The 26,111-nt window shown below is 41.7% G+C and overlaps 3 protein-coding genes across 6 annotated transcripts; all 3 read left to right on the top strand.

The window, feature by feature from the left end:
• Positions 1-970: 970 nt before the first annotated feature.
• On the top strand, positions 971-6,396 carry LOC117669270 (protein NKG7-like). Its single transcript, XM_060694012.2, has 4 exons — positions 971-1,277; positions 3,197-3,346; positions 4,463-4,597; positions 5,477-6,396. Exons 1-4 carry the CDS (start codon positions 998-1,000, stop codon positions 5,515-5,517), a joined length of 606 nt encoding a protein of 201 aa, XP_060549995.1. The 5' UTR covers positions 971-997; the 3' UTR covers positions 5,518-6,396.
• A 2,700-nt stretch (positions 6,397-9,096) lies between these two features.
• On the top strand, positions 9,097-13,371 carry LOC117669271 (uncharacterized). The gene is made up of 5 exons (XM_034423570.2): positions 9,097-9,161; positions 9,753-9,976; positions 10,647-10,796; positions 11,528-11,662; positions 13,169-13,371. Exons 1-5 carry the CDS (start codon positions 9,151-9,153, stop codon positions 13,207-13,209), a joined length of 561 nt encoding a protein of 186 aa, XP_034279461.2. The 5' UTR covers positions 9,097-9,150; the 3' UTR covers positions 13,210-13,371.
• A 590-nt stretch (positions 13,372-13,961) lies between these two features.
• Positions 13,962-24,864, top strand: LOC117669362 (lens fiber membrane intrinsic protein-like). 4 transcript variants are annotated; one of them, XM_087876706.1, is made up of 5 exons: positions 13,962-14,069; positions 19,077-19,294; positions 19,389-19,535; positions 22,189-22,302; positions 22,697-24,864. In XM_087876706.1, the coding sequence occupies exons 2-5, from the start codon at positions 19,126-19,128 to the stop codon at positions 22,741-22,743; spliced, it is 477 nt and encodes a 158-aa protein (XP_087732832.1). In that variant the 5' UTR covers positions 13,962-14,069; positions 19,077-19,125; the 3' UTR covers positions 22,744-24,864. The 4 variants fall into 4 exon arrangements, with proteins under 4 accessions (XP_087732832.1, XP_087732833.1, XP_087732831.1 ...); XM_087876707.1 differs by lacking the exon at positions 13,962-14,069 and adding an exon at positions 14,141-15,072; XM_087876705.1 differs by lacking the exon at positions 13,962-14,069 and adding an exon at positions 15,079-15,722.
• The last annotated feature ends 1,247 nt before the right edge of the window (positions 24,865-26,111 follow it).

Below are 26,111 nucleotides of genomic sequence, written 5' to 3'. Positions count from 1 at the left end.
CAGGTTGAATTTCTCCTTGTTCAGTTTCCATCCATTATTCCTTGTCTGGCCTTCAGGTGCTTTGGAAAATAAGTTGAGTCCCTCTTCTTTGTGGCAGCCCCTCAAATATTGGAAGACTGCTGTCATGTCTCCCCTGATCCTTCTCTTCACTAGACTAGCCATGCCCAGTTCCTGCAACTGTTCTTCATCTGTTTTAGTCCCCAGTCCCCTAATCATCCTGGTTGCTCTTCTCTGTACTTTTTCTAGATTCTCAACATCTTTTTTATAGTGTGACCAAAACTGGATGCAGTATTCTAGGTGTGGTCTTACCAAGGCTTTATAAAGTGGTATTGGTACCTCCCTTGATCTTGATTGTATCCTTCTGTTAATGCAACTTAAAAAAAGAATTGGAAACTGTGACCTGCATTTTGTCCTGCCCCATTCTTTTTTTTTTTTAATTTTTATTATAAACTGAAGACAAAAAAGAAACAAAAAGAAGACGATAACAAAACAAAATCACATACATACAACTGAGGTCGATTCAGCCCCCATATACATACAGTTCCTAAGTAACATTACATACCATCCTACTACATCTTCGATTAAATTTTCCACATTGCATCTTACACTTGTTAATCTTCTTACATCTAGTATTACCTTATATATATATTTAGCTTAGTATCAACAATTCTATGCTATATGCTTTCCTAACATCGACCTCATGGCATTTTTACTTCTATCCATTTGTACCATTTATCCCAGCTTTGATTGAAAGTTGATTCTTGTCTATCTTTAAGAATATATGTTAAGCTATCACATTCTGCACACCACAATTTTTTTTTTAATAATCATCTGGTCCGATGATACTTCTTTCCCTTTCCAAAATTGCGCACATGCAATTATTATATAATTATTGAGTTCCAACCTCTGTTCTATCAGATCTTGCAATCAATACCCAATACTTTCCTGCAAATGACCATTAATCAGGAATTTAAAAAATACATTAGAAATAATCATAATGACTCTAATTTTTTTTCTTCCTCCTCCATCTAGAGAAATCCCTTCCACTACAGTTTCTTTAACAAGCGTCACCAGTTTAGAGATAAATTTGTCTTTCTTGAGTCAACCTCTGAAGATTAGCAGTGGCATTTGCTCAGCGGGAAGTCTGCTGTTGGAGTATATGTCCTTGAGTACCTCTTACTGGGTACTGGAGACAACTCACAGAGGCATGGTTTATAGTGGTCTCTGGAACATCTGCTTAGAATCAAAATGCAACCTGTACCAGTTTAATCTCTTAGGTAAGATCTCTCTACTCCCTCTTGTGATGTCTTAAAGATCATTCATTCATTCATTCATTCACTCATTCACTCATTCACTCACTTTATATTCTGCCTTCCCTCCATGAAGTCAAAACAGTATACATCAGGGGTCGGCAACCTTAAACACTCAAAGAGCCACAAAGGTCCTAACCGGAAGCCCCCCATTCATATCTGGAGCCAACCGGAAGTCCGGTTCCCCCACCATAGAGTCTCCTCCTAGCGTGGCATCCTTTTTCCTGTCCTAACTGAAAGCCCTATCAATTGTGGAGCTGACCAGCAACAGGGAGCCGCTGCATTGGGATGAAAGAGCCACATGCGGCTCCAGAGCCGCAGGTTGCTGATCCCTGGTATACACAATGCCCACTTCTCTCATTTTTGTCCACATAAAGGCCCCTGAGAAATAGGCTGCGTTTCAGCAATAGGAGGCTGCTGTAACTTCAGGTGAATTTACAATCAGTTAAAAATAGAATTCTTTTGGGGGCCCATTTCAGCTGCTCTGTTAGCTGTTGGACCCGCTAGTTGATGGTGGCTTTTCCTGACCCAGAACAAAATGAGCAAACTGAATTTATAATGAGTGTTAAAAGGCAACCCCTTTTAGGAGCTACAGACAGTGATTTACCCATGCCTTTTCCCAGAGATGCGGTGGCTCAGTGGCTAAGATGCTGAGCTTGTCAATCGAAAAGTCGGCAGTTCAGCGGTTCGAATCCCTAGTGCTGCGTAATGGGGTGAGCTCCCGTTACTTGTCCCAGCTTCTGCCAATTTAGCAGTTCGAAAGCACATAAAAAATGCAAGTAGAAAAAATAGGGACTACCTTTAGTGGGATGGTAAAAGCGTTTCGTGCGCCTTTGGCGTTGAGTCATGCCAGCCACATGACCACGGAGACGTCTTCGGACAGTGCTGGCTCTTGGCTTTGAAACGGAGATGAGCACCGCCCCCTAGAATCGGGAATGACTAGCACGTATGTGCAAGGGGAATCTTTACCTTTTCCAGGATACCGATCTGATCTTCCAATCTAGCCTCTTACTTTCAGACCCAAGCCCAGAGACAAAACAGTGAGAGCCAATCAAATCCAAGCCTTTATTTGCTTACACCTAAAGAGACAGAATTGCCTAATTAAAACTATAACCTTCTAATCTAGCAAGTATATATCCTGAGGGATTTTAGGCTGTGGCCACCCTGAACCTCTTCCTTCCTCCCCATCCAGTTCAGGACAGCAGAGTCTCTTAATCCAAGCTTCTTTCTGGGAAAGCTCAGTATTGCCAAGATTCCCTCTCTACTCCTGCAGGTATGCATTACACTACACTACTGCACTAATCCCAGATTTTCCCATGCAATCACTAGTTTCAGGATCAGGCAAACCTGGCTAGGTGCTGCTATCTATCGGGACCAAATTTCTAAATTGACATCCCAATTAACGTTTAGGTAGACATCTAAACGTCTAGGTAGAGATGGAACTAGGTAGAGATGGAAAACCCAGCTTTTTTAAACCCAGCTTTTATTTTTTTAAAATTCACTTCTGTGCAGATCTCACTTCTATTTTCACCATTCAATATTCGATAACAAGAGTAACGACCTTTGTCATTCATTTAATTTCAGCATTTTTTTTTAAATATCCAAGGGTTGCTAGCAACAGTGAACCAGATTGGAATTCAAAATGTTTTTCTTTTTTTTAAAAAAAAAATGTGAAATTGTAGCTGTGTTAGTAAAAGAGGGGCATCAAATATATTGGAGGTTTAACATGCCTCTTTACGAGCGTTATTGTTTAGGCTTGGCAACTTGCTACGAAATGTTGCGGAATTTTTGGGATGCTCTTTGAGGTGCAAGGACAGGGTTATGGGGCTGAAGTTGTACATACCCACACCCACATACTAATGTTTTCTTTCTTTTCTTGGGCACAGCTTTGCACATCCATGTTACCCGCGCCTTCCTGCTGATGGCCCTCTTCTGTGGCTTCATAGGGTTGCTTTTCAGTTGCATCTCTTTTGAACGTAACAAGCTATACGATGTATCGGTAATAAAAACAGCAGCCATCTTCAGCTTCAGTGCAGGTTGGTAATAGACTAAGGGCTGTTGTGACTCCGACCCCCGAGGCCGATTTATCGGAGGGAGAAGGCTCCAAACATGAAGGAGAGGAGTTGGCCAAGCCTCCTTCTCCAGGACCCTCCTCTCTGGCAATGCCTCAGGTGTCTCCCGAGGGAGAAGAGATTGGCCAGGAGCCAGGTATCTCCTCACAGTCAGACAGTGACGGAGATAAGTCTTGGCTGGATCCACGCCAGCGTCAGAGAGACAAGCGTACGCAGCAGGAAAGGAGGCGTGCCAGAGATTAAGCTGAGTCACTGGACCACACCCCACAGGGGATATAAAGGAGTGAGGTGGCCATTCAGATTCTGTGATGGACAAAACTAACTACTAGCGAGTCACATTGTATCTTTACAACAACAATATCTGCCTTGGATTTAATATGGACTGGACTTGACAATTCTTGAACTGTGTGTATCTTGTTTGGCTTTATCTGTCGGAGGAACAACCCTTCCCTTTATGGGTAAAGTTCTTGGCAAGCAGCTACTGGGTTGCTGCCAATCCTCTTATCGAAAGAATTTGTTGTCTGCCAGTTTTATTTAACCCCTGGATATCTGTTTGTGTGCATGTGTGAGACGGGGACAGAACAGGGGCAGCCTTTTAGAATTATTCCAGAAAGGGGTTTTGGAGTGGATACAGAGTGTAAATGTAGCCTTTGCCTGCAACTCTTTAAAGCAGCTAGGTCTCTTCTTGGTATTGTTGGAAGAAAAATCAGATCCAGTTCCAAGCCGGGAGAAAGACGCTGAAAATAAGTTGGATTCTGGAAAGGAGATAATTTAGTAGCCAGAAACTTCAATGACAGCAGCATATTTCTGGGGTGGCTGACAAAATGGGGCTGAGATAGGTGAGCTTTTATATATTCTTTGGGGGCCTTGTGATTGAGATGTCTGTTCCTGTGCAAGTACATGTCCTTTTAATATTCTAATGGCTGTTGTCACATTCTTATGGGGTCATGTAAGAGTAATGGCTGGCTCTACAGGCAAAACAGCTCCTAGCACCCTTGACTATTTGGTTGATGGGTGAGGTTGCTAGATTGCTGTTCAACTCCCACTCCACATTTCTTTTCCTTTCTCTTTTGCCCCTAGGTTTCCTTGTTCTGGTTGCCATGTCTCTGTTCACAGCCATTCTTAGGAGATCGCCAGGATACGCCCAACGTTTAGTAGTATTTGGTACATCCTTCAGCTTGGGCTGGGCCTCCATTCTTATGTATATTGTCACCGGTGAGTCATTTTCTTTTTAGAAGGCCTAGATATTGATTTAATGTCATTATGTTTTTGACACTAGGGATGGTTTGAAGGACTTCACCATTCCTTCCAGTGGTGGGTTTCAAATTTTTTTACTACCGGTTCTGTGGGTGTGGCTTGGTGTGCATGGCATGGCTTGGTGGACGTGGCTTGGTGGGCATATCAGGGGAAGGATACTGTAAAATCTCCATTCTGTCCCCAATCCAGGGGAAGGTTACTGCAAAATCCCCATTTCCTCCTGATCAGCTGGGGCTTGGGAGGCAGAGAATAGATGGGGGCTGGGCCAGTCAGAATTTTCCAATTTTCCAATTTGGTTCTCCAAATTACTCAAAATGTCCACTACCGGTTCTCCAGAACTGGTCAGAACCTGCTGAAACCCACTTCTGGTTCCTTCCCTTCAGCCAAACTGGCTGGGGCAGTTGGGAGACGAAACCAGGGGTGCTATTCAGCAAGTTCTGACAGGTTCTGGAGAACCAGTAGCGGAAATTTTGAGTAGTTCAGAGAACCGGCAAATACCACCTCTGGCTGGCTCCAGAGTGAGGTGGGAATGGAGATTTTGCAATATCCTTTCTCCAGGAGTGAAGAGGGAATGGAGATTTTGCAGTATTTTCCCCTGCCACGCCCACCAAGCCACGCCACGCCACACCGCACCCACCAAGCCACGCCCACAGAACCAGTAGTAAAAAAAAATTGAATTCCACCAACTGGATGATGCCCCAAATATCTGAATTTTCAAGACTTATAGATAGGTGTAGATAAGCATCAGGCAACATTTTAAAATCAATCAATTATATTACTATTTCTGGCTTTGACAGATGACTTATATGACTCGTTTTTATTTCCTTTCTCCCCCAGGTATTCTACTTTTGTTGACTGAAAAAACCATCATTTCTTAAGTCTAGGCATCTACCCTTCCACTGAGACTTTTGAAAAAGTCACCCATCGCACATTTGCTGGTTTCATAATCATGGAAACGATTATGCGCTGGAGCATTTAGCTGGGGCAAATGCAACCTTATTCTCTAGGTATATGAAGACAGTGTCCCATTTCTCCGATGTAATTGGACCATGATTTGCTACTATGAAGGGCCTTCAGCCAGTTCTTTCCCAGCTTGACAGGACATTGGCATGCAATATTTTATGATAGCTGGAAATGACCATGGCGTGCTATGACATCCCAGAAACTATGATCTGGGGGGGAGGGAATCGGAGCTTGCTTCACCTTTAAATTGGAAACTGGGGTTTGGCTTCTAGTTCTGACTTGCAGCTAAGTAATGGTTCATGCTAATTTCACACATGTTGGGTATCATAAGGAAACAGAGAGGGCTGAATGAGAAGAGACAGATAAGAAGAAAGCACATGTGATGCTACTCCATGGCAGCCATTGTAAATAATACCTCATTTGTCTTCGTACACCTCAAAAAGATATCTTACAGCTATCTTGCGGCAGTGAGCCAAGGCAGACAATATTTCAGCCTTTCTCCAACTGAAAATCAATTAGACAATGCATAGGTTTGCCGAAGGAGCATTAGCTTCCGGTGTAAGTGAGTGAGTATATGGTGGTGTAACGAGGGCGGTAAAATGGACATCTTGAGGAGAACAGGGGTGTCCATTTTGCTTAGTTGTCTGAGGATCTGTGCAAAAGCATGGGAATCTGGCGTGTAAATATCTCTTTGTGGGGATCAGTTAACCTGTGGATTGTATTTGTCAGTGAAAACATATATGAATATGGTTTTGTTTGTTAGTTGTTGTCAATAAATACACTCCATCACTATGTATTTTGCCTCATGGTTGCCTAGCCTTTCTTGTTCCACCCAGATTTTCTTGAGATCTTTTTTAGATCACGCCTGTCTTGTTTGAAATCAAAGAAACAATATTTCAGTGCGTGCAGTGACTTGTTTCCCTCAAAAACAAACAAACAAACAAACAAAAAACCCAACTGGCATGGTGAGATATATAAAGGATTTGACTAGGGTGAAGAGATCCAGGTTAAATATTTGCTTAGTCATGAGGCATTCTTTATACAGACAAGAACCGTAATTTGTTTTGGCTTAACGTCAGTGTCAACCCAGTCAGCTATGTTTTATTGAAACGATCATGATTCATTAAACCATGTCTTGACATGTTAGATGGACCTAGTTGTTCTCTCTCTGACTTATTTCCTGTGATTGCTGGAAGGCCACAAAGGGCTGAAGTGAGAACCAGGGCCGCTGAGAGGATTATTAAGTGCTGGAACAAGACTAACATGGGAACCCCGCCCAACCGTACATGTGTGCGCGGCCTCCCCGCATGCCCACCGCGCATGCGTGTGTAGTCCCCAGGCACTTGCCCCGCCCTCTGCGCACGCGCGGCAGAGACCCGAAGACCATTTCCAACATGAATTAAGTGTGCGACATCCAAATTCAATAAATTACATAAATCACTGTTCACTGAGTTTCAGACTAATAAAGGTTATGTCAAACAAGGTTGCAAGGCGGTTTTGCTATACACACAAAGTATAGAGCCGTGATGGCGAACCTATGGCACGCATGCCACAAGTGGCACACAGAGCCATATTGGTGGACACGCGAGCTCAGCTCCGTTTTCAGGCCGCCTGGGCCCACCAGAAGTAGGGAAACAGGCTGTTTCCAGCCTCCAGAGGGCCTTGGGAGGTGGGGAAGGCCGTTTTCGCCCTCCAAAAGCTCCTAGAAAGGCTCTGGAACCTGGGGAGAGCAAAAAATGGGCCTTCCAGTCCCACCAGAAGTCAGCAAATGGGCCGTTTCCGGCCTCCAGAGGGCCTCCGGGAAGTGCGGGGGTTGTTTTCACCCTACCCAGGCTCCTAGAAAGGCTCTGGAGCCTGGGAAGGGTGAAAAAACAGGCCCACCATGCCATCGCGTGCCAAAAGCGGGAGGAGTGCGGGGGGTGTCATGTGCACATGTGCGGGAAGGCAGGGCGCATAGATTTATGGGTGTGGGCATGCACATGGATGACCCCCCCCAGTGCTCCCCCCGCTTTTGGCACGCGATGGCAAAAAGGTTAGCCATCACTGGTATAGAGTATGAAGTATATATCCAATATCGTTTTTCTTTTTAAAAATTTGGGTTTGTAAAAATGTTTTTTTAAAAAAATGTCTCCTTCATGGGCCCCCTTTGAGCTCTATGGGCCCCAGAACAATGTACCGGCTGAACCCTCGTCTCCTCAGGCCTGGTAAGAACCAACAAATGCCATCATCCGCTCCGTAGAGAAGATGGGAAAGAAACATCATAAATAAAAGCACTTCTTTTCGTGCCTCATTTGAGTTGACTTCAAATACAGATGAAACGGATTAATATATTTAAGGCAATGGCGACGCCTGGCCTCAGACAAAATATTTTGGTTTCCTTCAACTGTAGGGTGAGTTCTGAAGAGATCGTGACGGTGGAGTAATCCTTTCTTTAAATGGGTTTTAAGTACTCTTTTAAGTACAGGTGATCGTCGACTTACAACAGTTCATTTAACGAACATTCAAAGTTACAATGGCACTGAAAAAAGTGATTTATGACCGGTTTTCACACTTACGACCATAGCAACATCCCCGTGGTTATGTGATCAAAATTCAGACCATGGGCAACTGACTCCTATTTATGACGGTTGTAGTGTCCTGGGGTCACGTGATCCACTTTTGCGACCTCCTGATAAGCAAAGTCAGTGGAGAAGCCAGATTCTCTTAACAACGGTTGGACTAATTTAACAACTGCAGTGATTCACTTAAAAACTTTGGCAAGAAAGGGCGTGAAATGGGGCAAACTCACTTAACAAATGTTTCACTTTTGTTAAGAAATTCACAGAAATTTGACAAGACAGTACTATTTCCTGATTGCCCTCTTCAAAAATCTCCTTCAATACTGTTATTGTTTAGCATCATTTTATGGGCCTGTATATCTTTCCTTTATCTAAAATCTCATCCCCTTTTGTGTTCAGTTTTCGAAATCATGAAGTTGCTTACATTTGTTATGTCTCAAAGAAACCAGAACAGGATCAATTTCCCACAAGAAGCATTCTGCTCTTTATTTATTTATTTTATTTTATTTTACTTTGAATTTATATACCGCCCTTCTTCTTGGGAACTCAGGGCGGTTTACAGCCAGATAAAAACACATAATATAAACATTAAGAACAAATTAAAAGGAAATATGATGGATTCTTACATCTTCTTGTAAAGGTTTCAATATCCCAATTTTATCTGTACTCTTAGTTCATTTATGGGAGTCTTATTGAACTTTCCATTGTTTATTTCAGTTTTTTTTTTCAATTCCTTAGCTCATAACTAAAAATTTCTTTCATTCAGGATTGACTCATCTGCCATTTTCAAACTTGTCCCAATTGATGGAGGACCATTTTCCCTGTTGCTTCTCTGATTGGTTTAAGTTTCCACATGTAGAATTTTCCAAGAATCTGATTGGTCAAATGTTATGTTGCTTGGCAGTGACTGGATCAGGTGTCGTCTCCTAGGCAACTGGATATATTTCTGAAGGGGTTGATGCTTCTCCAGAGTCAACCCCCAACATAAATATGGTAGACAGGTATGACAACGGGACAACCCCTTATGGTAGGGAAAAAGGGAGGATGTGTAGAACGGACAGCATGCCATGGAATACACGAGGTATAAAGGCCATTTGAAGCTATCCAAGTTTGTGAATTGATGTGACAAATGAGATAGGGCATGATCTCATATTTCAAGCACCACTCTGTGACCATATAGCACCAATCTATCTTCTTATTCTTCTAGAACAGTGATGGCTAACCTTTTCTGGACCGAGTGCCCAAAGCGTGTGTGCAAATGCGCATGCACCCGAATCCCCAAAATGCGATACATGTGTGGCCCCTGTGTATGTGCCCCGTGCATGTGCGTGCAGCCCCCTGCATGTGTCCCACACCCCCGTGCATGCATGCACCCTCCTGCGTGCACTGTGCCCCTGCGCATGTGCCTGCAGCCCCCCGTGTGGGCCCTGCCCCCGTATGCACACATGCCCCCCGTATGTGCCCTGCCCCCTATGCATGCATGGCAGAGATCCGAAGATTATCAGTCATAACCGTCAGCCCAGGATTCTAACCTCGTGAGCCACCACTTTCCCTACAAATGTGGATAATGACTCACTTCTCTTCCTTCCTAGGACTATCTCAACCATATCGGTGTATTCTCAGACTAACTTTCGTTTCTTGATGCAACCCCTCTGGTTCAGCAGCCTGATTTTCTGCACTGCAAGTCTAATGTTGATGCTGGTAGCCTTGTTCACCCCTTACTGGGTGACCGAAAGTACGCCTCACGGTCTGCTTCATGGGGGTCTCTGGAGTATTTGCTTAGATCCAGATTGTGACTTTTATCCAATTAACCTAGGTAAGACTTCTTGCTTTGAATATTGTGCAAACATTACGCAATATTATGCAAGCTCTCCGCTTCAAGTTCTCTCAAGGTCCCATTTTTGCCCTACACATATAAATACATTTATGTTACATCTGTTCTATGTCTGCATTGGCTTATACATTTGCCATGGGACAAAGCCCTACAGAGAATGTTTTTTTACATTAGCAGGTATGGTGGCAACGAAGATATTGTTATTTCAAGGAGCTTAGTGACATATTTTAATTTCTCCTTCATATTAATAAAAACCTAGATGTTCAGAGCTCATTCTGAGCTAACACGCTTGGATATTTTTACTTATTTACTGAATACAGGTGGATGTGTGGATATTTGGGTTTTGTTAAGTATTTAGGAGTTAAGCGCAATATTTTCATGGAACAGGCGTGGAATTTTCTTTGTTACTTTTGCTGTTAGAATTTGCCATGAAAGCAATTTTGCTAAAATTGCTAACAAGAAAGCATCCTGCTGGGAACCCCACAAAGATACAACATAGAGCTTCACGGTTATTCTCCAACATATTTCTCCGGAGGTTTTGCTGATGGCAAAACTTAACCTGTTTTTGTGAAGGTAGGATAAAGAGGGTCCATCCATCTTTGTACCATCGCTGCCTAATGCTTTTGTAATTCTCTTTCTCCTCGGCTCTTAGCATGGTTTGTCCACACTGCCAGGACTTTCCTGGTGCTCGGAACAATCTGTGGCTTCCTGGCTTGGTGCTGTGTCTCTTTTTCTTTTCTTCGTACCCAAGTCAACTCAGTCTCCCTGGTCCTGCTCGCCTCTATCTTCAGCATCACAGCAGGTAACAGTGCTTGAGGTATCCTCCATTTTTATTTTACTGTATCGGTAGGCCCGTTCTTCTTTCTTGAAGGACCCTATTGCAAGGCTGAGGGAAAAGTGATTTAAGATGGGCCATAAAATGCCCTTCTTCATGTTGCACTTGTGCGGAATGATAACTGCTAATTTGGAAAACCTTATGAAGTGGATTGAGTGAATCCATGGGGTATTATTCTTGAGATGGTATTCGAAGGCATGCTGCCCTCAACTTGGATTAACACTGGGTTACCTTGAAGAAGGGAACAGCATCGCTTCAAATACTACTTGAAAATGAGATCTGTTTTCACGTCCTGTTTCTAAGTCCCTCACAATGGTTGGTCATGGTGATGTTAGACCATGATGTGCCTTTGCCTGTTCTGGCAGGGCTATTCTTTGGTTCTTATCCATGGGAGGCAAATTAGAGCTTTTAATTCCCTTGAGCCTTTGGGAAGTGATGTATTGGCACCCCAATTGGAGAATGATATCACTTCTGTTTGGACCACCATTTTCTTATTACTGATCAGTTTCTGTTCTGTGGTTTTGTGTCCTCTTGGTTAAGTTTTGTCAAGTTTGCTATAAGCCAGCCAGAATTGGTTGAGCTGGACACCTATGCAAATGTTTTTAAACAAATTAATATTATATGCAATGTTCTTTTGAAGTAAATTCCTTTGTTTTTCTTTTTTTCTCCCTTTCTCTCCTTCTCCTGTTTGGCCCTAGGTACTCTCTTCTTACTTGGCATGTGCATATTCACATATATATACAGGAACAGCAGGCCTTATACACAGCATTTAATTATCTTTGGGTCCTCCTACAGCTTGGCCTGGGCTTGCATTCCAATGTTCATCATAACAGGTGAGCCACGACATCCAATGGGGCTCATCTTGATGGCCATCTGCTTAGAGAGAATGTCCACCAAAGGAAAATACACCATATGCAGAATTCGAAAATAAATAATTTTTAACTATTGCAGGGAAGAAGAACAATACCAGCTATCTTAGCAGTGAACATTCATTTTCTAAAATAAGATCTTTAGGTACTATACAATTAGTTTAAAATGAAATAGGGGAAAAGAAAACAGATGTAAAAACAAAAAAGATATAGATAGCTGGATAGCTGGATGGATGGATGGATGGATGGATGGATGGATGGATGGATGGATGGATGGATATATGATAGAGATAGTTAGTTAGTTAGTTAGTTAGTTAGTTAGTTAGTTAGTTAGTTAGTTAGTTAGTTGGTTGGTTGGTTGGTTGGTTGGTTGGTTGGTTGGTTGGTTGGTTGGATGGATGGATGGATGGATGGATGGATGGATGATAGATGATAGATGATAGATGATAGATGATAGATGATAGATGATAGATGATAGATGATAGATGATAGATGGATGGATGGATGGATGGATGGATGGATGATATAGATAGAAATAGACAGATAGATAGATGATTGATTGATTGATTGATTGATAGAAATAGATGGATAGATAGATATAGAGATAGATAGATAGATAGATAGATGATAGATAGATAGATAGATAGATAGATAGATAGATAGATAGATAGATAGATAGATAGCTGGATGGATGGATGGATGGATGGATGATAGATGATAGATGATAGATGATAGATGGATGGATGGATGGATGGATGATATAGATAGATAAATAGACAGATAGATAGATGATTGATTGATTGATTGATAGAAATAGATGGATAGATAGATATAGAGATATAGAGATAGATAGATAGATAGATAGATAGATAGATAGATAGATGATAGATAGATAGATAGATAGATAGATAGATAGATAGATAGATGAGAGAGATGCTTGATAGATAGACAGACAGATGGATGGATGGATGGATTAGATAGATAGATAATAGATGATAGATAGATAGATATAAAATGAACAAAAAAAAAGAAAGAAAACCAGCATTTTTTTAAAAAAAAATGCAGCTGGAATAAAATAAACATGATTAGGAGCTTTTTTTTTAAAAAAAATCAGCCAAGAATTCCACCAGGAGTGTATAGAGTGCAGGAGCACCAATATATGCTAAGCATTAATTTAGTAAAAGCTGAAGAAACACAAGGAAACCACTTAGCAACCAAAGCAAATATTTTAGCAGCAAACTCAGTCCGTGTTCAGTAACAGGATCCCTGGATTTCTTCTGGAAGCAAGTTTGCGTTCTATCCAAATGTTGCAATGGGAAGAAGGTACCAGAGCTTTGTGTGTGTGTGTGTGTGAGAGAGAGAAAGGAGTTACATCCCCAGTATGGGAACTTTACTCTTTGTAAACAATTAGAGCTAGTTTGGATGAGTCTCAGCTTGTCTGAAATTAACTTCTTTCTCTTTTCCCATCAGGTGCTTTACTGATGAAGACGCATCGTATTCTCTTCCAGTGATCCTGTCCAACTAGCCATGATAGTCACCAAGGAATGCTTCTGTATGATTTTCACCCCTTTGGTTGTCTTGGCTAGAAAGAACATAGCCTCATCCTAGGAATGAGGTCACAGTTACAATATTCCTGTGCCTTAGTTGGAAATATACTAAGTATGTCCTATGAACTTTTCTGTCTGTTCTCTAACTAAGTAGAGCTAAATCGAAGTCTGACAATTTAGAATATCCCATAACATTTTTTAACAGAATAAGGACCACTATTTTAAAGGATTTAGCTTTCATTTCAAACAGGCCTTCAGCTAATCAAAGATTTTCCTTCTTCCTGTCTTGCAAGCGGGCACATCTAACCAGTTTCAGTTAGCTTTATTGATTAGCCTAGTATAGGCCATATCAAAGCACAAGGTGCAAACACATATCACCAATAAAATCTTATACAAACAATTTCAAATAAAAGTAGGGTAAAATACAATAGTTATAGGATAAGACACAAGATAATTTAATACATAAATACATAAAATAGCATAAAATGACATAAAATTATATTTCGGTGTTACCCTTACAATCTACCCCAATCAGGTCCCACATATGCAGATCTCAACTGAACCATTTTGTTTAAGTCCTGTGCTGCGTTAAATGTTATTTTCAGGTTCTGGCCACACATAAAGTAAGTTGTTTTGATATGGGGATCCCAATGGGTCATTTCGTTTGCTTGTCTGTCATCTTCAGAGTCTTATCTAGTTTAGAAGCTGTGGGTGTGCGAGCTCCGACCTCGCAACACACCCACAGCTTCCAAACTAAGATAAGAGCCTGAAGATGACAGGGTTGTGAGCCTGTCGAAACATTGCTATAAAGAAAAAGTTTTAAGGTACTGGTAGGATTTTAGCTAAGGTTTTAAAGGACCTTGCAGAGTGCTCTGTAAGGATTTTTAGAAGATTTTAAGCTGGGATTTTAACCAGAATTTTAAACATTTTAACTTATTTAACATGACGCGGGAAAACACCCGAGATTTTAATTTTTTGCATATATATAGCAAGTTACTCACAACGACCAAAGGGGAGTTGAAAAAGAAATCATATTCCCCATTCCTCATATTGAGGAGTGGCTGAATAAGTTTCTTTTTCTTCTTTTTTATTTCATTTCTAGTTATGATGTCGACACCTTTCCAGCAGCAACTAGCAATGAATCAGGAATTCTAGATATAGAACAACTTCAAAAAGAACAATATAATACTGGACAAAATGACTCAGAATGACTTGAACAGGTTTTAGGGTTGGGGGTCCACACAGTCTAAGGGCTGGTTGGCCCCATGATAAACCCCTCCCCATCTGCATTCAAACTCCTAGTCTCTCCATCGTAGAACTCTCCATTTTTGGGGGGTAATTGTATAATGTTGTTTTATGTTTTTAAATTTTTTAATCTTGTCACTTGGTTTTTCATGTTTCAATTTATTAATTAAATTGTACGCCACCAAGAGCTCCTCTTTGAGAGAGATGGATGGTTAAGAAGTTTGATCTATGAATAAATTAGTAAAATGTTAATGGATTTTTTTGAATGAATTGAAAGGCATGGAAACTTAATTAATGAATAAAATTGATTTTGTAGATGCTAAATTCAATGGTTCAAACTGGAGTGACTCTTGCATTGGCTGATGTATGGCAATCGTTTTAAGATCTCAGAGAGCCAAGAATTAAGAAATACAACAGGAAACACATTGTAATATGGGTGGGGAAAGAACCTAGATATCAAGAGTCCCTTAAACTGTAAAGGAAGTGATAGTTCTCTGTTAACATATAGTTAGTTAACATATATAGATCTTCATTTCAGAGAGTTATCACCTGCAGGAAGGTCAAGGAACGGATTCTAAGCTGGTGAGACAGCATTTCTTTATTTCTTTAATCATTTAAGAATTGGCAAATTTTATTCTGAATGAGCTTCAAGAAGTACTGATGGGATCTAATTGTAAGCTTTTGAAATCAATATTTTACGCAAGACTCCTTCACTTAAGATTGTGGGGGAAGTTGCATATTTTTTTTCTGCTTGCTGAATAATACTTCTAAGTGCTATTTGTTCCATCACTAGTGAGGCTAATCGTGGCTCGATATATTAGGTCAAGATTCCTTGAGAAATCCTGAAGCTCGGATCTTCTTTAAGATGCTTGGCTTCTGAAAATGTTCGCTCATTTCTGATAAATTTGATCAGTCGTCCGTTTCAATGAAAGCACTCTGGGTTTTTGAATGAAAAATGTGCTAAATGTGCTAACATTGAAAATAAAAGGACACAGACTTCCAGTGGCAATCCATTGGAAAATGGATTGGATGTTTTTCAAATTAAGAAGGAAAGGCTGAGAGGTTTGAAGGAGTGTAACCAGGAAATATTGAGAGAGATTTCTCCAGAAGCTTTGATACAGACAACTGGAAAATTGTCAGGAGGTGTTGGGATCTCTAATATAAGAAGGAGGATTCGAAGTGGAATTTTACAACTTTTTTACAAAAATGGATTCTCAATCGCAATTAAAGAGGTGTGTTTAATGAAAGGAATTACTTTGCGAAGAGAAAAAGAAGATGGAGGAATAAGACTGAAGAAGAAGGTTCGCAAAAAAGTCAGGAAAAAATTGAGATGGAAAAATTACAATCTTTTTGCCTGGGGAGGATAGTAGTAGTGGAAATGAATGACTAGACCTGTATTTAGGAATATGATTTGTTTTGAAAAGTTATGTTATAGTGTAAATGAATGATTTACTTATATTTAGGGACATGATTTGTCTTGAAAAATTATATTAAGTAATGTTACGTTTGAATTGTTATGGGCTACTGACCAAACTTTCACTTTTGTCCTGAAGTATATTAACACTAAAGTTATATTTCAAGGAATGCTTTGCTGAAAAATTTATATAAGCTTATAAAGAATGTTTTGTTGAAGAATAAATATAAACTTGTGGGTTATAAGGAAAATATAAGTGGTGCAAGGGTTGAGGGAAGGTCTTTTACAATATTTTTTATAGATATCAAATAGTGAAGATGTTATTTGATTATAAGCAGTGGATTTGTAGAGAACAAGATGAATAAGTTTATGCAAAGCTATTAAGTAAGGAATGTTCCCAGGAAGAATCAATATGAGTTTATGGGGTAAAAAGTACAAATAAGGTTTTTACAATATAATTTATTTAAGATTGGTTAAAATATTTTGTTAATGTGTTAATATATGTAAGGGTTGGAGATGTGATGTTAATTGTAATTGGGTGCTGATTGTGCAATGCTGGAAGAAAGAAGACTTGCTTATTATTGAAGAACGGACAAGAATGAAGTTGGATTGATTATTTTCAAGCAATAATTGGTTTAAATAGTTATATTCAGATATGAGCAAGGGGAGTTAAAGTGCAAAAGGGAGAAAAATCTATAGATAGTTGGTTTTTTTATATGTTTGTTAAATGCTATAGCCTATATTTGCTCTGGGAAGTCCTGGGGGCGGGGGGGGGGAGGGTTGGGGCAGGAGGGGGGAGGAGGGAAGGGAAAATATGTGTAAATTTTTAAAAAACTTTTTAATAAAAGAAATGAGCTATGAGAAAATGAGCTATTGAATCTGACAGCCAGAATTTGTGTAACAACTCTTTGAAATCCGTGGGGCTAAATCGAACTTCTTGAACAGAAATATTCAAAACACATTCTTTTTTTTGGGGGGGGGAAATATCTGACCTTTTTCTTTCTCTCCACTTCCTAGAAAAAAAAATATTAACTTTTCCTTAAATAAGGAATTATAAACTAACAATGTCCACTGCATATAAAGAAAATCAATATAAAATATTCTACAGATGGCATATGCCGCCTGAGAAATTGGCAAAAATGTTTAAAGATAAATCAGCTAAATGTTGGAAATGCCATCATTTGCCAGGTTCATATTATCATAAGTGGGGGATGTAACCAGAAGCAAAGAACTATTGGAATAAAATTAAGTTATGGTTGGAGGAAATGATACAACAATGTATGGATTTAAAACCAGAGCTGTTCCTACTGGGTATCTTACCAGAGAAAATTAGTAAAGAAAATATATATTTGATTATACATGTAATAACAGCTGCAAGGATTATTTATGCACAAAATTGGAAAGCAGAGAATATACCATCAGAGGGAGAAGTAATTAAAAAAAAATTAGATTGTGCAGAAATGGACAGATTAACTATGATGATAAAAGAAAGAGAAGATTCAGAATACTTTAAGATATGGAATCAATTTTACTATTGGTTAGAAAAGAGATATAAATAAGTTTTAATAGAGATAGATAAAAATGTTACAATTAGAATATTCATGGAAAATTTTTGTAATGGACTTGGCGAGAACGAAGATAGAAGAGTTAATAGAAAAGAAGAAGTTTTTGGAGATAAAACCGAGATATCACATGGAAGAAATGAACGATTTACTAAATGTTTGTCTTTAAAAAAAATAAAAAAATATATAATGTTTTTCCTCTAGCCAGGTTTTCCCTACGTAACCAAGGTTTTTCTGCAGAAGTAAGAATATATATATATAGTCTTATGGGTCTTTATTTGAACAAAATATAGGATTGTATGTATGTGTGTGTGGGGGGGGAACCCTCTTGGTGGAAGGACAGGCTCAATTCAGACTGGAATGCTCCCTAAGAGACAATTGCTTTATTTTACAATGCATTGTGAAATACACATCTATTGGTAAGGAATTGTGGTGCACATGTGCAGCACATGTGCAGCAATTGTGCAGCACATGTGCAGCAATTGTGCATCACATGTGCAGCAGCCCTGGGACATTCTCCCGCAGCACCGCTGCCGCCACCCCTCTCAGCTCCAGCACAGCACTCAGTCTCCCCGAAGGGCTGCCTGCCCACGAGCCGGGCCAGAAAGCAGGCAAGCATGACAGGGCCACGGGGAAAGGAGCTAGCGAGCTGGGCGGCCCTGACATGCTTGCCTGCCTTCCTGGCAGTCCCCGTGGCCAGGCCCGCTTGCCTGCCTTCCTCACCAACCATCGCCTCTTTGTTCGGCTGCTTACCTTCTGCAGAGGCTGGTCCAGAGTCGGGAAGACAAGCTGACTTGAGTTTTCTACAGCCCTCAGCCGGACGCCACTGCTGGAAAGCGGCTGGCCAGGAAGCCTCCAAAAAGGCTTCTTGGCCAGCCACTTTCTCCGCAGGCTGCCAAAAAGTACCGGTGGGAAAAGTTGCTGCCGTCGTCACCATATTCTTCATGCATGCACATCCCATTGGACTTACAAGGGAATGGATGCACGTGCACGAAGAACATGGCGGAAATGAACTTGCTGGCCGGGGCGAGCGAGCGGCAACTGAGGGACTGGTTTGGGGGCATGGCCAGCCAGCCATTACTACCAGTTCTGCGATCAACAACAGATTTTTACTACCGGTGCGAACCGGGAGCAAGCAACCACTTTACTAGGCCCAAAACGGGGCAACCTGGCACGTCCCTGTCCTCCCCGTGACCCATTTTTGCTCCCAGGGAGGTGCAGGAGGCGAAGTGCTGCCGGTCACACCCCTGGCCAGACCCACCATGGCCATGCCTCCCAGCCAGTCATTAGGGGAGAGAACCAGTTGTTAAATTATTTGAATCCCATCACTGCACATTTTCATGCTTTTGAACTGCCAGGTGAGCAGGAGGTAGGTCGCATGGCATTTCAGGTCTTGAACCTGGGCTGCCAGCTATCCAGCCTAGTGTCTTAACCACTAAGCCACCACCTGGCTCTCAACAGCTCTCATTTTTCCCAGGGAGTTTACCGTGCACTAAAATCACACACAGACACACTCAAATTGTTAGCAGACAAAGTAATTAAGATGCGTTATCATAAATGATCAAAGTAATGAACAACATAATGAATAACATAAAATTAATGTCCTCCAGTTCCATCCTAGATCTCTTGACCAGTGGCAGACCAGTGCATCCCATAGAAATGAGTGCCCTGCATATTGGTGCTGGAGTGTGTTCCTGCATCAGCCTTCTGTGCCTGCTCCTTGCCTTGGGCTCAGACTATTGGATAGCAGATTCCGGAATACATGCGGGTCTATGGAAATATTGTGAACATGAATTATGTAACTCACTTGGTGTGGAAGGGGTGTCAGGTAAGATTCAATATTCCAAATGCATCACTCACCTGAAAGGCCCAGGAGCCTCCGCCTTGAATTCTTATCTTGTGTCTGCATTGGCTCCCTACAGCTTCTTTTCATGCCATCCGAACCTTCATGTTCCTGGGGATGATCGCTGGAGCTGTCTCTCTCGGTGGGCTTTGCACCATGAATAGGCAACCCAGTCTTGGCAATATCTCCATGAGCCAGATCACATATATTGCCAGCTTTACTGCAGGTAAGAACGTTTACAAGAGTCTTTTCCCAGATATGGTTTTTTTGTGTGGCTTAGTTCAAACACTATCACTACTAGTGTGTGTGTGTCTCTGTGTGTCTCTGTGTATTATAGTACTGTACTAGACTAGACTAGACTAGTGTTCTGACTCAGCCTTAGCAGAAGCAAGAAACGGACTCTTTGTCATGAAAAATCCCTTTTATTTACCTTTTGTGAATTAATTGCCTTCACCCACCAAAAACTTCAGTCCTGCAAGGAGTTAACTGCAGCAATAGGCCTTATCAGTTCATTCAGTGCAAGGCTGTGAGCTCCCAGCCGAAAGGCTACAACTTAAGTTCTGGCAAGCAATCCTTGTTGTATGAAACACAATGAGCAAAATCTCTAGGAATACGAACCCTTTCCTTCTATTTATTCCCCAGCCAGGGAGGGACCATTCAGCGTCCACGTTTGCTTTGCTTCCTGAGTCAACTCCTTGTTCTCCCTTGTTCACCTCTCCTAACTGCTCTGCGCATACGTGCATCTGGAACAGGCCCCAGCTGTTCTTCCTCCTCACTCATCTCAGCCTCCAAAGGCAGCTGCCTCTCCCGTGGCTGGGAAATGTCGGATGGCCCTGGCTCTATCTCTGTGTCAGACTCTGAGCATCCATCACAGCCTTCCCCAGGCTCCAGAAGTGGCCCATGTTCTTCCCCAACCTCCTCATTGACCAAGTCTGCCTCAAGCTCTGCTGGCAGCTGGCGGGCCACAACAACGAGTCAGGGTGGCACAGTGGTTAGAATGCAGTATTGCAGGCTAATTCTGCCAACTGCCAGCAGTTTGATCCTGATGGGCTCAAAGTTGACTCAGCCTTTAATCTTTCCAAGATCAATAAAATGAGGATCCAGATTGTTGAGGGCAATATGCTGACTCTGTAAGCTTCTTAGAGAGGGCTGTCAAGCACTATGAAGGGTTAAATAAGTCCAAGTGCTATTGCTATTTGAAACTTCCTGTCGGCTTTCCAATCTGCGTCTATGCGAGCACCTAAACAGTCAAAGCCAGGTCACCGGGGTCGAATGATTAGTGCTTGGTTTTTAATTCGCTATACATGGGAATCAGGAAAAGACAAATACGCTCCATACAAAGTCAGCGCTGAGAACAACCGCCGCTCAGCACAATTTAAATAAGCCATGCTGCCTACGCCCCACCCTCTTAGCACGTCTCAGCTGTTCGGAGTTTTTGGCAGCCGCTTCCTGCTCGCTCTAGCCAGGATATGGGATCACGGCGCTTCCGAAGCCACAATGCTGTTGATTCGTCGGTCACGTATCCCCCCATCTCACACCCATGCTACCCCCACCAATAGTCCATTAGAGAACCACCGCCACCCCAACTGAAACCTAGCCACCAGGTGCACATTACCTCCTGGAATCATTGCAGAAACATTGTGTGTGTGTGAATGTTCTTGTGACGAGCCGTGGCTGGGCTCGACACTTCCACTTTATCAAGTGATCTAAAAAAAAAAACATCACCCATATTGTAATTCCTAATTCTATATTTTGCCTGTTTTTGAAGTTCATTTCAGTTCAAGTTTTCTGAGGAAGGTTCAAATAGCAATAGCACTTAGAGTTATATATCGCTTCACAGTGCTTTACATCCCTCTCTAAGCAGTTTTAAAAGAACTCTTTATCAAGTGATTAAAACACCCATACTGTCATTCCTAATTCTATATTCTGCCTGCTTTTGAAGTTCATTTCTTCATACGTTTTAGCCACTTTAAAAAAAAAAAAAAAAAAAGAATTGTAATATTAGGAGCCCTGGAGGCGCAGCAGACTATAGCACTGTTATCAGCTGCCTACTGCAAGTTCAAATCTCACCAGGCTCAAGGTTGACTCAGCCTTCCATCCTTTCTAAGGTAGGTCAAATGAGGACCCAGATTGTGGGGGCAATAAGCTGACTTTGTATAAATATACAAAAGTATGAAGGCTATTGCTTAACACATTGTAAGCCGCCTTGAGTCTCCGGAGAAGGGCGGCATATAAATCAAATTTTTTAAAAAATATTACATACATCTCAGAAAATAGTAGAACCTATCTGCTGTTGGATGACCTCAAACATCTAAGCAATATTGAACCCGCCTAATACATGAATGGGACTCCACCCCAAAATCGCAGAGATGTAGGCAAGACAGGGAAGTTGAAAAGGCATCCCAAAATAATGGACATGGCTGTGTCTAAGGATGATGATGATACAATCAGAAAGGTACAAGGCAGTGGATCAGGGGTGGGTGCTACTTACCTTTACTACCAGTTCGCAATTGGATCGCATGCGCAAATCACCGATGACGACATCCGGGGCAGTGGGCGGGGCCTCCCACTGGTTTTACTACCAGTTCTTGCGAACCGGTCCAAACCAGGGGCAACTCACCATTTCAGTGGATGCAATTCACTGTTAGAGCAGATTTGTGAATAGAAAAATATGAAACCGAGGTGGGGGGGGGAGGCAAATTAATCCAACCTTCCCTATGCCAGTTTCTGAATTTGGAGGAAATATGAAATACTATTCTAATGCAATAAGAATCCCAAGAGGCTGTCGACTTCTTTGTAATGAGAAAAGAAAAACCCATTGATGTCTTCCATACTTCTGAAGGAAATGTTTCTACCTCTACCTCTACCTTGATTTTCAGGCCTCTGCGTCATGATTGCCGTGTCCATTTTCTCAGGAGGGATTGGTCCCACCAAGCTATATGGATGGTCTTTCGGCTTCGGTTGGGCCTCTTTTCCTTTGTACCTTCTAACTGGTAAGGATCTTTTTTTTGGATACCCTGGTGAGAATTTTTAAAAGATACATCTTTATGCATTCTGTGTATTTTCACAACGGTGAAATTTATGTCATTTTGGGTTGGGAACTAAGCACATTTCCCTGGCAGAAGATGTTGGGACTAAAAAGATTTGAAGTTCCAGACATTTAGGAAACACTAGTTTATCTCTATACCTGACATTAAGATTGTGCACAGTTATTAGCAATAGATCTATTCTGGACCATTGATTTTTAAGGATTAGAGTTTGGTCATAAACAGATGAATAAAGAGATGAGGTTGAGTTCAGAACTCCATAGATTCCTGGTTATTTATTTTTTTAAAAATTCTACTTCATCTGATGGGTGGCTAATCCATTATTTTTCCCTTCGGACAGGTGGTCTTACTTATAAATTGCATAAGAACAGAGCATCAACAGCATAGGAGAAATATGACACTGTCTTTGGAGATGACCAGTGAAGCTGCATTGGTAACCTGGAGGCACAGATCAGAATTATTGGCCCTGCACCAAATTTATAAGAGGAAGCATGAGGGCAGAAGAATTAGTTTAGCCATACATTCCCATCCCCTGCCCATCCCATTTTTCTCTAAAATATCCAGATTATTTCTTTCTGAAGTCCATTTATTACCTTTAAAGCCCTATATGGCTCAGGGCCAGGCTATCTTCGAGACCGCCTTCTACCGCATAGCTCCCAGTGACCGGTAAGATCCCACAGAGTTGGTCTCCTCCGGATCCCATCAGCTAAACAATGCCGGCTGGCGGGCCCGCGGGGGAAGGGCCTTCTCTGTGGCTGCCCCAGCTCTCTGGAACCAGTTACCTCCTGAGGTCCGGACCATCCCCACCCTATTGGCCTTCCGGAAAGTAGTGAAGACCTGGCTTTTCCGGCAGGCCTGGGGCCGTTGATCTCGCTGTTGCGATCTGGCGAGATCCGGCCATGAATGGTGTGCATGGGCTTTTAATGTTTTTAAAATGTTTTTATAATTTTTTAAAATAATTTTTTAATGTTCATTGTTGCATTATATTTGTTGTAAGCCACCCTGAGTCCATTGGGAGTTGGGCGGCATAGAAATGCAACAAATTAAATTAAATTAAATTAAATTTGGATTTGCAAATGTGAAAAACTTTGGGAGACTCCTGCAAGAAGGTCCCAGAAAGCAGGAATTCTAGTCTTCTCCCTTTTTTCCTCCTTCCAGGAAACTAAAGGTGCTTTTTGGTTTATCTGTGGTCTCCAAGGTCCACACCTGGGGTCTGCAACCTTAAACACTCAAAGTGGCATTTGTACCCGTTTCCCACAGAAAAAAAAAAAACCACCGGGAGCCACAAAACCTGGATGGGCGTGGCCAACTCAACATCACTCACTTCCACCAGTCACATGACCCCCTAGCCATGCCTACCCAGCCGGTCATTAGGGCAGAGAACCGGTTGTTAAAAAAACACCGGGAACCACAAAACCCATTTGATGTCTCTCTCTCTCCCTCCCTCCCTCCCCCCTCTCTTTCCCTCTCTCCCCCTCTCTTTCCCTCTCTCTATGCCTCTCTGTCTCTCTCTCCCCCTCTCTCTGACCCGCCCGCTTCTCCATCCCCTGCCGTAGCCCTTACATTCTCAGGCCAGGCGAGGAGTGACTGGAAGGGGAGGGTGAGGGGCGGGGCCAGCCAGTGGTGGGATCACCCGACAGGGAGCCACAGCAGAGGGTCCAAAGAGCCGCATGCAGCTCCGGAGCCGCAGGTTGCTGACATCTGGTCTACACCCATTTGCACTATTCAGATGACCCAGAGGGCATAGATAAATTTCCAGGTGGCCTCCATGACTTTCAGAAAGAGTACTAACGACCAGATGACTGCAAGGAATATAATCCTTTCTCTCCTCCACCATTCAATCAGAACTGAAGAAGCGTCTTGGATGAGAAGTGAAACATCTTCAAGGGGGAAGAAAAAGTCCAATTGCCTTTTGTAAAAAGCACCTTTGGAATAACCCTGAGCTGGATGACTGAGAATCTCCATAGATTCTTTCAGGAAAGTTGATTTCCATTCTGCCCAAGGGAAAAGAAAAAAGAAAATTAATTTTCTTCCTGCCAAAAGAAATAGGATGGAATTATCCCTGCCATGCCTTCTTTTCTTCCTCTGATGGGGATCAAGAATTCTCTGGATAACCACCCCCCCCAACCTCACCTTCGTTGCATCTCAGATTTCCCCCTTTTCTATATTGCACCTTTAAAATTTTTATTTCCTAGAAATCAGAGTTTTTGCATTTTAGGATAAGGAACTCTAAAGAATTGTATAACTCGTGGCATACGCTCTCAGGCTTTGGCATTTATAATTGTATCTGTTTAAATCACCTCTTCTTCAACATCATATCTGTATAATCACCTGTTCTTCTTTCACCTGTTCTTCAACAGAGTCTTTAGGTCTGAAAATATTTGGAGAGGAAAATGATATTTCCAATTCAATTGAATTTATGCAATTTGAACTACTTTTGTATCAATGACTGAACTTTTTAACTCTAAATATGTGCAAAATATATTCTCTAATAAAAAGGCACAAATATTTGCAGTGTTTTGTGAGAGTTTCAATGGAGAAGGGAAACTTGATTGGAGTTGGATGCCAACTATGTCAGCTACCCCTCAGCACCACTGAAATTAATGGGAACTAAGTAATCATTCATTTTCAGTGAGTTAGGGACTTATTTGTAATTTAGTGAGTCCAACATAGAATTTAAGACTCTGATAAGTAACAAAGCTAAGACTTCAATCACCATAAATAAGGGCTGTTAAATATAAAATGTGTTCAGTAGCCAATGTTTGAATAAATAAGGAGAAGGAAATGGATATAAAGAAAATTTTATTTGATCACAGACTAAAATGCCTAGGACCAGCTGAATGTCACTCATGATTTACCATAAAATATAAGGAGGGAGAGCCAGTTCGGCGTAGTGGTTAAAGCATCAGACTAGAAACCAGGAGACGGTGAGTTCTAGTCTGGCCTTAAGCAAAAAGCCAACTGGGTGACCTTGGGCCATCCGTTTTCTCTTAGCTCTAGGAAGGAAGCACTTGTGAAACATCTTCCCAAGAAAACTGCAGGGACCTATAGAGACAGTTTCTGAGATGGAATAGATCTGGAAGGGACCTTGGAGGTCTTCTAGTCCAACCCCTTGCTCAAACAGGAGATCCTGTACCATTCCAGACAAGTGGCTATCCAGTCCCTTCTTTAAAATCCTCTAGTGATGACGCACCCACGACTTCTGGAGGCAAGCTGTTCCACTGGTTAATTGTCCTCACTGCTAGGAAGTTTCTCCTCAATTCCAGGTTGCTTCTCTCCTTGATTAGTTTCCATCCATTGTTTCTTGTTTCGCCCTCTGGTGCTTTGGAAAATAAGTTGAAACCTCTTCTCTTTGTGACAGTCCCTCAAATACTGGACTACTGCTATCATGTCCTCCCCAGTCCTTCTTTTCTCTAGATTACATTCTAGGAAGAATGGTAAAGGAACAATGTATGTTCCAGAAGTTGAAAGGACAGATAATAGCAACATAACATTCTTCCAGTAGTTGAAGGTGTGTCCCAGGGAAGAAGATGTGGTTAGATGTGATTTATGATCTACTGCTCCAGAAGACAGGACAGGAAATAATGGGTAGGAACTTTACAGGGAGACATTCAAATCTGAAATGAGATGTTTCCTGTCTGAGTGGTATTAAGCAGTGGAAGAGCCTACTTCCTTGAGCGAGAGGGGTTCAATCATGGGAAGTTTTCAAACAAAGTTTGGATAAGTATTTTTTTTTTTTGTGAAAGGGTAGTATG

The sequence above is a fragment of the Pantherophis guttatus genome, chromosome 10 (genome assembly GCF_059756535.1).
Source record: "Pantherophis guttatus breed Tessera chromosome 10, ASM5975653v1, whole genome shotgun sequence".
Lineage (NCBI taxonomy): Eukaryota > Metazoa > Chordata > Lepidosauria > Squamata > Colubridae > Pantherophis > Pantherophis guttatus.
The sequence above is the reverse complement of the archived record's forward strand: the minus strand, read 5'-3'. Positions and strand labels throughout refer to the sequence as shown.

What these genes read in the sequence shown, in the direction of transcription:
- LOC117669362 (XM_087876705.1), top strand. Translation starts at nt 15,697, where the DNA reads ATGGATTCTCAATCGCAATTAAAGAG. An exon ending in TGGTGTGGAAGGGGTGTCAG is followed by an intron (nt 19,295 to 19,388) that starts GTAAGATTCAAT and finishes GGCTCCCTACAG; the next exon opens with CTTCTTTTCATGCCATCCGA. An exon ending in TCCTTTGTACCTTCTAACTG is followed by an intron (nt 22,303 to 22,696) that starts GTAAGGATCTTT and finishes CCCTTCGGACAG; the next exon opens with GTGGTCTTACTTATAAATTG.
- LOC117669271 (XM_034423570.2), top strand. An exon ending in CTTTTATCCAATTAACCTAG is followed by an intron (nt 9,977 to 10,646) that starts GTAAGACTTCTT and finishes CTCGGCTCTTAG; the next exon opens with CATGGTTTGTCCACACTGCC. An exon ending in TATCTTCAGCATCACAGCAG is followed by an intron (nt 10,797 to 11,527) that starts GTAACAGTGCTT and finishes GTTTGGCCCTAG; the next exon opens with GTACTCTCTTCTTACTTGGC.
- LOC117669270 (XM_060694012.2), top strand. Translation starts at nt 998, where the DNA reads ATGACTCTAATTTTTTTTCTTCCTCCTCCATCTAGAGAAATCCCTTCC. An exon ending in GTACCAGTTTAATCTCTTAG is followed by an intron (nt 1,278 to 3,196) that starts GTAAGATCTCTC and finishes TCTTGGGCACAG; the next exon opens with CTTTGCACATCCATGTTACC. An exon ending in TCTTATGTATATTGTCACCG is followed by an intron (nt 4,598 to 5,476) that starts GTGAGTCATTTT and finishes TTTCTCCCCCAG; the next exon opens with GTATTCTACTTTTGTTGACT.